This window comes from Mobula hypostoma, chromosome 3, assembly GCF_963921235.1.
Source record: "Mobula hypostoma chromosome 3, sMobHyp1.1, whole genome shotgun sequence".
Classification (NCBI taxonomy): domain Eukaryota; kingdom Metazoa; phylum Chordata; class Chondrichthyes; order Myliobatiformes; family Myliobatidae; genus Mobula; species Mobula hypostoma.
The window spans coordinates 7,530,350-7,542,438 of record NC_086099.1 but is presented as its reverse complement, the minus strand read 5'-3'; the positions used below and the strand labels follow the sequence as shown (position 1 = coordinate 7,542,438).

Genomic DNA, 12,089 nt, shown 5'->3' with positions numbered 1-12,089 from the left:
TCAAACAATGTTTTTCATGATTGCATCTCCAAATTTTCATTTTCACTCCCAACTGTTTCTGGCATCTCCAAGCATGAATGCTTGAAACCACAGTGAACAAAACGGTTCTGAATTGCCTTACTGTTTATTTCTCACCAACTATCAGTGACAAAAATCATTGCTTTTTGAACACAAACACACTCAACTGACACTATTTAAAATCTGTTTGCTCTAAGCATAGTGTAATGTCTAGCAGCCACACAAGTGCATATAACTGACAGTAGTCAGAAACTGTTTGGCCCAATTAAGCAGCATAGTTCCCAAATAAACAAAGGGAATCCCAGCTATTTTCTTGATTAGTTGCCCCAAATAAGCGGCTGCCCCGATTAACTGGTGGCCAATTAACCGAAATCCAGTGCATTTGAAGATTGACTGTAGGAAAGTATTTGGCAAGAAGGGATTTTCTTGCTTTCTGTAGGACACATTTGTTGAGTTAAGATTCCAGTATCTTAATGACCTGAGAATAAACGTGCAGCATTATGTCCTGGATTTTATTGATTGTGGATACCTTTGCTATAATTAACACACTGGTTATATTTTCAACTCCAGCTTATAAGGTCAGCACACCAAAGGGCCTGCACTGTGCTGTAATGAAGGCACAGAGGAGATTTAACAAGATTCAGTTCTTTGTGGGAATGGGACCCACTCTCAGGGCCTCACAACCAGCCGCTTTTTGATATGCCAAGGATGCAACCTGAAAGACTAGCACATCTTCAGGGTGGCAGATTTTCGTGGCTCTGGAGGTGGGTGGATTCGAGGTCGGTCCCGACGCAGAAAACTGGTGTGTCATGGGAGTACATGGAAAATCAAAAGCAGCAAGCTGGCCTGTTTGCCCAGAGACCCGAGATCTTTGGGCACAGAGCTCAGAAAAAACAACAGACAGATTTCTAACACCATATATCGATGAGTTGTTTTGTTCTGTCTCCCATCTTGCTGTGAAACGGGGCCTCTTTTTTCCTTATTAGGAAGAGAGACAGCCAGTAATATATCGAATTATTGGATGAACAAGTAGTCTTTGGGGTACTGCAAGTCTGTGTCTTTATTGATGCACGCTTGACTGCTCAGTGGAGGGAGCAGATGCTTTCTTGCTAGTGGGGGGGTTGTTGCTTTGCTGCTGTTTACAAGTGGGTGGGGGAGCTGGGGGGGATTTGGGGTTCTAACATTTAACTGTTATTCACCCTTTGGGGCACTCCTCTTTTCATGGATGTCCGTGAAGAAAAAGAATTTCAGAATGTATATTGTATACATTTCTCTGACATTAAATGTACCTACTGAAAGCTATTGAAGACGCTGCCTGCATTAGAGAGCACGTCTTATGAGGATAGGTAATATGAGCTAGGGCTTTTCTCTTTGGAAAAAAGGAGGATGAAAGTGACTTCATAGAGGAATACTGATGTTAAGAGGCATAAATCAAGTGGCTAGTCAGAAACTTTTTGCCAGGACAGAAATGACAAATATCAGAGGCATAACTTTAATGCGACTGGAGGAAAGGATAGGGGTGATGTCAAAGGTAGTTTGTTTTTTTTTAATACACAGAGTGCTGGGCGTGTGGAACACCCTTTCGGGGTGGTGATCGAGGCAGATACATTTGGAACATTTAAGAGACCCTTAAATGGATGATAGAAAAATGGAGGGCTATGTGGAATGGAAGCTCTAGATTAAAGAGTTAAAAGGTCAGCACATCATGGGCCATACAGCTTGTACTGTGCTGTAATGCTCTATGATCTATGGTCTATAATTAAAGTTTGCCTTTAAAAAAAAACTGTAGAACATTTTGAGAAATAACTATGGCTTTATGTAACATGAAACTACACAGATATTTTAGAAATGAATATATTGATCACTTAGTTAATCCAACTGAACAAACCTTAATGTATGCACTTGGGTAAATCTTATGAACTGCGTCTCCAGGTGCACGGCCTGCTTCCCGATCCAAGTAGTAACTCTGCACAAACACGGCGTGATCACTCAAACATCGGACCCAGACATCTCCTTCCCCTTTGCACTCTAACTGCACGCCTTTCCCAATGTGTAACCTGTCAAAATCAAATGAAGCCAGTTTAAAAATTCAATGGTAAAGGAATAAAAAGAGGTGGTTAATCAAGGTTACAAGATGAGGAATTTCTTTAGCCGGGGGTGGTGAATCTGTGGAATTTATTGCCGCAGACACTGGGTATATTTAAAACGGAGGTTGATAGGTTCTTGATTAGCCAGGGCATCAAAGGCTACAGGGAGGAGGCAGGAATGCTCAAGCAGGGTAATAAATCAGCCATGATGGATTGGCAAAGCAGAGTTTATGGGCTGAAAGTCCCTGTTCTACTCCTATATCTTGTGGCCTTATGGTCTAAAATAATACTAATAGATTAAGATTTATTGATTTATTGAGACCTTTGGGCTTCAATCACGTAAACTGTGCAAGTATTTTTAAATTTAGATAGCACTTTACAGATACAAGGGGGGAAAAGGAGGAGTGTTGTAATTTCTGCCTCTTTCCTGAATTGTACCTCTGGTCAGGTTTAGTCCCACAAATGTAGATGAAATTGCAAGAGCATTATTTCAGTTCTAAGTAGCCATTCTAGTTGCTATAATGTTTTTTTTTGCAAATGCATTATTGTACTTGAATTGCATGTCAACCTTGAAGTTTGCAATACCTCAAACTGGCACCAGGCACCCACTACACAAAGAACAAACCCACAATCCAAACGACGATTTAAAGGGCTACCAATCTGCCTCACTTCACTTCATTCACCACTGCCCAGGACTTCCAAAATGCCAAAAGTATTCATTTCCTCCAATTAATCAAAAGCTACATGGTTCAAAACAATTGAACACTTCAGTTTGTTCATCTGTCTTCTACAATAGAGCTTTGACCAGTGGCCAATCCAAACATCGGAACTTTAGAGAGGAATACACTTCAGTCAGATCCACAGCCTGAGAATAGAAGGCAGGAGCAGTTCACGGCAGTGTAACAGAGCTTTGATCAGCGACCAAGCGAAGTTTGGGATTAATTAGTAACAGCAAATTAAAGGAGGCGGGGCAAGCGCAGTGGCCATTGTCTGAGTAGACACAGGCAGAGTGGTGATCTTAAGGCTTTAGGGGTCTTCGAGGCTTCATTCAGATAAAGCAAGGAAAGAGTTTTTTTCCTTCTCTTCTTTATACCTGCTCAGCTAGGTCAGTAGAGATGACAGCAGGATAGTACAATGCTCCTCCTGCAGGATGTGGGACAGCAGGGAGAACTCCAGTGGTCCTAACCACGACAACTGTGAGAAGTGCATCCAACTAACAAACCACGTTAAAGAGTTGGAACTGGATGAACTCTGGATCATTTGGAAGGCTGAAGGGGTGATAGACAGGACATACAGAGAAGTAGTTACACCCAAGGCGCAGGACACAGAAAATTGGGTGACAGTCAGGAAGGAGAAAGGGGTTAAAGAGCCAGTGCAGGATACCCTTGTGGCCATCCCACTCAACAACAGGTATATCACTTTGGGAGGGTGGGGGGGCAAACAGAGGAAAGACACAGTGGTTGGGTCTCTGGCACGGAGTCTGCCTCTGAGACCAGAAGGGAAGGGCAAAGAAAAGGCCTGCTGTGGTAATAGGGGATTTGTTTGTTAGGGGAACAGACAGGAGATTCTGTGGGAGAAAATAAAATTCCTGGATGGTATGTTGCCTTCCAGGTGCAAACATCTGGGATATCTCACAACCAGTCCTCAGCATTCTCAAGTGGGAGGGAGAACAGCCAGTGACGAGGTTCTGCATAGAGAGTTCAGGGAGATCGGTGCTAAGATATAGGGCAGGACCTTCAGGGTTGCGATCTCAGGACTGCTACCTGTGCCATGTGCTAGTGAGGTTAGAAGTAGGAAGATTACACAGTTTAATACATGGCTAAGGAGTTGGTGTAGGAGGGAGGGCACAAGATTTTTGGATCATTGGGCTCTTATCCAGGGAAGGTGGGACCTGTACAGAAGGGGCAGTTTGCACCTGAACTGCAGGAGAACTAATATCCTAGCAGTAAGATTTGTTAATGCTGCACAGTGAGGTTTAAACTAGAGATGCAGGGGAATGGGAGCTAGAGGGCAAGATCAGTTAGTGGAGAGGTTGTGGAGGCAGATGTTGGTAAGACCTCAGACAAAGTTAGGAATCAAAACGCTGAACGTGATGCAACAAAATGGAAAAGCGCGAATACAGGACTGAAGGTGTATCAGAATGCATGTCGTTCACTGAACAAGGTAGATGTACTTGCAACCCAGTTGCAGATTGGCAGGTATGATGTTGTAGGCACCACTGAATCATGGCTGAAAGATAATAGCTGGGAGTTTTATGTCCAAGGATGCACATTGTATTGAAAGGATAGTCAGGAAGGCATAGGGGGCAGCGTTCATCTGTTGGTAAAAAATGAAATCAAATCATTAGAAAGAGGCGGCAGACAGTTGGAAGGTGATGAATCATTGTGGATAGAGCTAAGGAACTGCAAGGGTAAAAATATCCTGTTGGGAGTTGTATACAGACCCCCAAACTATAGTAAGGATGTGGCCTACAAATTACAACAGGAGATAGAAAATACATGCCAAAAAGGCAATGTTACAATGTTCCTCATCTACTACCCCACCAGCCTCCGGATCCAGCACATTATCCTCTGCAACTTCCGCTACCTTCAACAGGACCCCACCACTAAGCACATCTTTCCCTCTCCACCCCTCTCCACTTTCCACAGGGATTGATCCCTCCGCAACTCACTTATCCGCACGTCCATCCCCACGGATCTCCCATCCGGCACTTATCCCTGTAAGCGTAAGTGCTACACCTGTCCCTACACCTCCTCTCTTGCCACCATTCAGGGCCCCAAACAGTCCTTCCAGGTGAGGCAACACTTTACTTGCGAATCTGTTGGGGTCATCTATTGCATCCGGTGCTCCCGGTGCGGCCTCCTCTACATCGGTGAAACCTGACGCAGATTGGAGGACTGCTTCGTCGAGCACCTCCACTCCGTCCGCCACAACAGACAGGATCTCCCGGTAGCCACCCACTTCAACTCTGCTTCCCATTCAGATATGTCCATACATGGCCTCCTCTACTGCCATAATGAGGCTAAACTCAGGTTGGATGAGCAACACCTCATATACCGTCTAGGTAGTCTCCAGCCCCTTGGTATGAACATAGAATTCTCCAACTTCTGGTAATTCCCTCCCCCTCCCTTCCCCTAACCCTATGTCACTCTGCCACCTTCCCCCAGCTCCCTCATGGTTCCGCCTCCTCCTCCTACTATTGTTCTCCTGCCTGCTTCCCCTCCCCCACCCCTGTGTCTTTCAAATTACTGTTTTTTCAGCTACCAGCATTCTTCAAACCCTCCTCAAAGTTCTTCCTTCGGTCCCGACGAAGGGTTTCGGCACGAAACGTCGACTAATCTTTTCAACTGATGCTGACTGACCTGCTGAGTTCCTCCAGCACATTGTGAGTGTTCCTTTGACAACAGCATCTGCAGCTTATTTTGTGTTTAATGTTACAATAGTCATTGGGAACTTCAATATGCAGGTAGATTGGAAAAATCAGGTTGGTGCTGGAATACAGAAGGGGGAATTTCTACAGTGCCTACAAGATGGCTTTTTAGAGCAGCTCGTGGTTGAGCCCACTAGGGGATCAGCTACTCTGGATTTGCACAATGAACCAGAATTGATACGAGAATTTGAGGTTAAAGAACTCGTGGGGAAAAGTGATCACAATATGATAGAGGTACAGTCGATGTTTCGGGCCAAGACCCTTCGTCAGGACTAACAGAAAGAAGAGCTAGTAAGAGATTTGAAAGTGGGCGGGGGAGGGGGAGATCCAAAATGATAGGAGAAGACAGGAGGGGGAGGGATGCAGCCAAGGGCTGGACAGTTGATCCCTTTTGCCAATCACCTGTCCAGCTCTTGGCTCCATCCCTCCCCCTCCTGTCTTCTCCTATCATTTTGGATCTCTCCCTCCCCCTCCCACTTTCAAATCTCCTACTAGCTCTTCTTTCAGTTAGTCCTGACGAAGGGTTCGGCCCGAAACGTCGACTGTACCTTTTCCTAGAGATGCTGCCTGGCCTGCTGCGTTCACCAGCAACTTTTATGTGTGTTGCTTGAAATTCCAGCATCTGCAGATTTCCTTGTGTTTGCGACAATATGATAGAATTCACTGTGCAATTTGAAGAGAAGCTAAATCAGATGTATCAGTATTACAGTGGAGTTAAGGGAACTATAGAGGCATGAGAGTGGAGTTGGCCAGAACTGATTGGAAAAGAACACTGCAGGGATGACAACAAAAGAGCAATGGTTGGAATTTCTGGAAGCAATTCAGAAAACACAGTATATACATTCCAAAGAGGAAGAAGTATTCTAAAGGGAAAATGATACATCAGTGGCTAACAAGAGAAATCAAAGCCAATATTAAAGCCAAAGAGAGGGGACATAATAGACCAAAAATTAGTGGGAGGTTAGAGGATTGGGAAGCTTTAAAAAAACAACAAAAGACACCTAAAAAAAGTCATTAAAAAGGTAACGATAGAATACGAAAGTGGCTAGACAATAATATTAAATAAGACACCAAAAGTTTCTTCAGAAACTTAAAATGTAAGAGAGGAGACAGTGAATATCGGACCTCTGGAAAAGTAGTAAAAGGGGCCAAGGAAATGATGGATGAACTGAATAAGTATTTTGCATCAGTCTTCGCTGTGGATGACACTAACAGTATGGTGGAAGTTCCAGGTGCCAGGGGGCATGAAGTATGTGAAGTTAACATAACTAGAGAGAAGGTTCTTGGGAAACTGAAAGGTCTGAAGGTAGACAAGTCACCTGGACCAGATGGTGAACACACCAGAGTTCTGAAAGAGGTGTCTGAAGAGAACCGGAGGCATTAGTAATAACCTTTCAAGAATCACCAGATCCTGGAATAGTTCCTGAAGACTGGAAAATTGCAAATGTCACTCCACTCTTCAAGAGGGGAGAGAGGAAGAAAAAAAGGAAACTACAGACCAATTAGTATGACGTCAGAGGTTGGGAAGATGTTGGGAGTCAATTATTAAGGATGAGGTCTCAAAGTACTTGGAGGCACATGATAAAATAGGACGCAGTCATCATGGTTCCCTCAAGGGCACTAACAAATCTGTTGGAATTAAGAAGTACAAGCACGATAGACAAAGAATCGTTTGATGTTGTGCACTTGGATTTTCAGAAGACCTTTGACAAGGTGCCACACATGAGGCTGCTTAACAAGCTAGGAGCTCATGGTATTACAGGAAAAATTCTAACATGGATAAAGCAGGAGGATTGGCAGGAGGCAAAGAGTGGGAATAAAAGGAGCCTTTTCTGGCTGGCTGCCGGTGACTAGTGGTGTTCCACAGGGGACTTGGTTGATTCTTTTTACGTTATATGTCAATGATTTGGGTGATGGAATTGATGACTTCGTTGCAAAGTTTCCAGCTGATATGAAGAGAAGTGGAGGGGCACCTAGTTTTGAGGAAGTAGAGAGGCTACAGAAGGACATAAAACCGATTAAGAGAATGGGCGAAGAAATGGCAGGTGGAATACTGGGTTGGGAAGTATATGGACATACATTTTGGTAGAAGAAATGAAAGGGTTGAATATTTTCTAAATGGAGAGAAAATACAAAAAAAATTGAGGTGCAAAGGATCCTGAGAGTCATTGTGCAGGATTCTCTGAAGATTAATTTGCAAGTTGAGTTTGTGGTGAGGAAGGAAAATGCAATGTTAGCTTTCATTTCAAGAGGACCAGAAGATAAAAGCAAGGATGTAATGTTGAGACTTTATAAAGCAATGGTGATAGATAGATAGATTGATATACTTTATTGATCTCAAAAGAAACTACAGTGTCACAGTAGCATTCCAAGTGCACAGATATACAAATATCAGAAGAGAAGTAAGAAAGAATTTTCAAAAATTAGTTACCTCAGTCTAACAGGAGGGGCTCATTACTTCCCCGGCTATAGGTTGACACATTATAGAGCCTAATGGCCGAGGGTTAAGAATGAGCTCATATAGCGCTCTTTGGAGCAGTGTAGTTGTCTTAGTCTATTACTGAAAAGTGCTCCTCTGTTCAGCCTAGGTGGCATGCATAGGGTGAGAAACATTGTCCAGAATTGCCAGGATTTTCCGTAGGGTCCTTTGTTCTACCGCAGCCTTTAGTGTGTCCAGTTTAACTCCCAGAGTCAGCATTTCTAATCAGTTTATTGCGCCTGCTGGCATCATCCGTGTTGATGCCATTGCTCCACCACTGCCTATGACAACAAATTTCACAAACTCAGCAACCTCTGGCTAAAGAAATTCCTCATCTCTGTTCTAAACTGACATCCCTCTATTTTGAGGCTGTGCCCTCAACCAGGGGAATTAGCACTATTTAAGAGGCACTTAGACCAAGTGCAGGCGGTGGGATCAGTTTAATTTCACATCATTGTTAACACAGACATGGTGGGCTGAAAAGCCAGTTTCTGTCTGGTGCTTTTCTATGTTTCTATGTCTTTGAATAGATCACTAAACTATTTCACCTTTTTCACATGATCTGTAGTAAAGAATATTTGTGGAAGTTCTCAAGTACTTTGATTCTCCACTATCAAAATCAGTATGTTCATTTAAAGCGAACATAAGAAATCACAGTAGTAAACCTTCGGCACCTTATGCCAGAGTTGTTCTGTAATTTGTGAGATGACAAGAACAGCAACATGGTAGCGTAGCCATTAGTGTAATGCTTTTACAGAGCCAGTGACCCAGGGTCCATTCCTGCCGCTGTCTGTAAGCAGTTTGTATTTTTCGCTGTGACTGCGTGGGTTTCCTCCACAGTTAAAAGATGTACGGGTTAGTAGGATAGTTGGTCACATGGGTGTAATTGGGAGGCACAAGCTCATTGTGCCAGAAAGGCCTGTTACTGAGCTGTGTCTCTAAATAAATAAACACTAATAACATGGCATGCAGTACCTCCCTATCTGACTCTCGTAAAGGTTTGGCATCTGCAGATCCTGCGAATCTGGCAAATTTCAGACCCACTAAATTCTTCATTTTTCCCAGCAGATTTTCTCTACCTTATTTTCACTGAATATTTCATTTCATTGCTAATTCCTCAGTTAGTAATAATCCCATATTAACTTATTTTTTTCTTAACCTATCTATGGAAGTTTTTTTCTATTTGTTTTTATACTCCTAGCAAGATTAATCCTGCTTTCCCTAATACCACAAGACCCAGGAGCAAAATTAGACCATTTAGATCAATGAGCCTGCTCAATCATGGCTTATATAACTCATTCCCTCTCAACCTCATTCTCCTGCCTTCTCCGTAACCTTTGAAACCCTGACTAATCAAGTACATATCAACTTCCACTATAAATATAGCCAATGACTTGGCCTCCACTCACATAGTGGAGTTGGATTTGGCTTTTCCTTTTCCTCTTACCCTTCTCAATACCTTCCTTTGCTAAAATTTTACCAAAAATCTTCAAAAAAAGGTAACAGAATTTAAAAGCTGCAAAGCACAGCTTTGTTGTTCTTTTCTTCAACATTACAAGCATTACATTGGGTATGTTTTTAAAAAATTTTTTGTTGACCATGAAAATTGAGGTTTTATGCCTTAAAGGGTTTAAAATTTGTCATGAACCAAGTACTAATTCTTTGTTATCCATCATACGTTCTCTACTTAATTTAATCTTCAAATCTACCAGTCAACTGATGCCTCATACCTCTGTGGGTGGCTTGGTTTGAGAGACTCAGCTTCAAATTGATCTAAATAACTTTCAATTAAGCAGAATAATTACTTTTCCTTGAGGGACCAGAACTGCCAGATTATTAATTAACTATTTCTCTCTGCTGTATAGCATTTATAAAGTAGCCTTTTGCTTCCTTAATATACTGAACGAGAAGATCATCTCCCCAAATTAACAAATTTCTAAATGTGGCCATTATATTTAACTCCAAATCATTTATACACTCATTGGCCACTTGATTAGGTACACCAGCTCATTAATCCAAATATCCAATCAGCCATTTATGTGGCAGCAACTCAATGCATAAAAGCATGCAGAAATGCTCGAGGTTTAGTTGTTGTTCAGACCAAACTTATGAATAGTGAAGAAATGTGATCTAAGCAACTTCGACTGTGAAATGATAGTTGCTGCCAGACAAGGCATCGAAGAAACTGCTGATCTCCTGGAGTTTTCATGTACAACAGTCTCTACAGTTTACAGAGAATGGTGCGAAAAACAAAAAAAAATCCAGTGAGCGGCAGTACTATGGGTAAAACCGTCTTGTTTATGAGAGGCCAGAGGAAAATGCCTCAAGCTGACAGCAACTCAAATAAACATGTGATACAACATTGTTGTGTAGAAGAGCATCTCCAAACAAAGAACACATCAAACCTTGAAGTGGATGGGCTACAGCAGCAGAAGATCACACTGTGTTCCACTACTGCACTGAGTGTGAATTCATCATGAAAGCAAGGTCTCTTGTACCTTCCAGCAGAACCCACCACATAAATCTTCCCAGTCACTAAAGTTGCATTCTGTCCCGAGTTCATTTACAATCCTACTTGCTTGTGGGCTTGCACGGATTTTAATTTTGTGATCAAGCTTACCATTCCTTACAATTTTGTTTGGTAATTTGTTAACTGGAAGTATTATATCCACTGGCCCACAATAACATTTCTTAAAGTGTTGAACATGAAAGAGTACAGCAAAGTCTGCAAAGCTGTGCCAAACTAATGACACCTAATCCCTTCTGATTGCAACTGGTCCTTCTCCCTCCAGTCTCTACATATTTTGTCAATCTAAGAGCCTCTTAAATGCCTCTATCATGTCTGTCCCCACTATAATCCTTGGCAGTGCATTCTAGGTACCCACCACTCTTTGTGTAAAAAAAAACTTGCCCTGCTCATCTCTGATAAATTCCCCGACTTCTAAATTTATGCCCTGAAGTGTCTGATATTTCTCCCACATCACAAACTTGACTTAAAACTCTGATCTCAAACCTCTGCTGCCTTGCAGCTATGCCCACACATGGCAAAGGGTTTGGGAGTAAACCCTGAGGGAAAAATCCAGAGCTGAAGTCCCTAAGGCAGTTCCACATTGAGTTCAATTGCTGACTGGCAACTTCTGTGACACTACTGATACCAAACTGTTTCAGTCTCTGCCGTTCCTTTGAGTTCATAGATGTGTGGAGAGAGGGAGCTTGCTGCATGGGAACAGCTTGCTCTGTATATAGCTTGCTATTGTACTGCTCAGGCCTGTGTATCTAGAGAGCTAGGATAAATATCCATGGTCAACTCTGACCGATGGAGGCCTCAGACAGATAGACTCAGCAAATGGTACTAAGATAGGTGGAGTTGTGGATAATGAAGTAGGTTTTCAAAGCTTGCAGAGAAATTTAGGCCAGTTAGAAGAGTGGGCTGAAAGATGGCAGATGGAGTTTAATGCTGATAAATGTAAGGTGCTACATTTTGGTAGGATTAATGAAAATAGGACATACATGGCAAATGGTAGGGCATTGAAGAATGCAGTAGAACAGAGGGATCTAGGAATAATGGTGCATAGTTCCCTGAAGGTGGAATCTCATGTGGATAGGGTGGTGAAGAAAGCTTTTGGTATGCTGGCCTTTATAAATCAGAGCATTGAGTATAGGAGTTGGGATGTAATGTTGAAATTGTACAAGGCATTGGTAAGGCCAAATTTGGAGTATTGTGTACAGTTCTGGTCACCGAATTATGGGAAAGATGTCAACAAAATCGAGAGAGTACAGAGAAGATTTACTAGAATGTTACCTGGGTTTCATCTCATAAGTTACACAGAAAGGTTGAACAAGTTGGGTCTTTATTCTTTGGAGCATAGAAGGTTGAGGGGGGACTTGATAGAGGTATTTAAAATTATGAGGGGGATAGATACAGTTGACGTGGATAGGCTTTCCATTGAGAGTGGGGGAGATTCAAACAAGAGGACATGAGTTGAGAGTTAGGGGGCAAAAGTTTAGGGGTAACATGAGGGGGAACTTCTTTACTCAGAGAGTGGTAGCTGTGTGGAATGAGCTTCCAGCAGAA

The 12,089-nt window shown here is 42.6% G+C and overlaps 1 protein-coding gene across 1 annotated transcript in view; it reads right to left on the bottom strand.

Annotated features, from left to right (window-relative positions):
• smad4b (SMAD family member 4b) overlaps positions 1–12,089 on the bottom strand; it is a 108,579-nt gene that overhangs the window by 20,962 nt on the left and 75,528 nt on the right. The window contains exon 10 of the mRNA XM_063042619.1: positions 1,907–2,075. Coding sequence (XP_062898689.1) covers positions 1,907–2,075 — 169 coding nt within the window. The remainder of the gene's footprint in view (positions 1–1,906; positions 2,076–12,089) is intronic.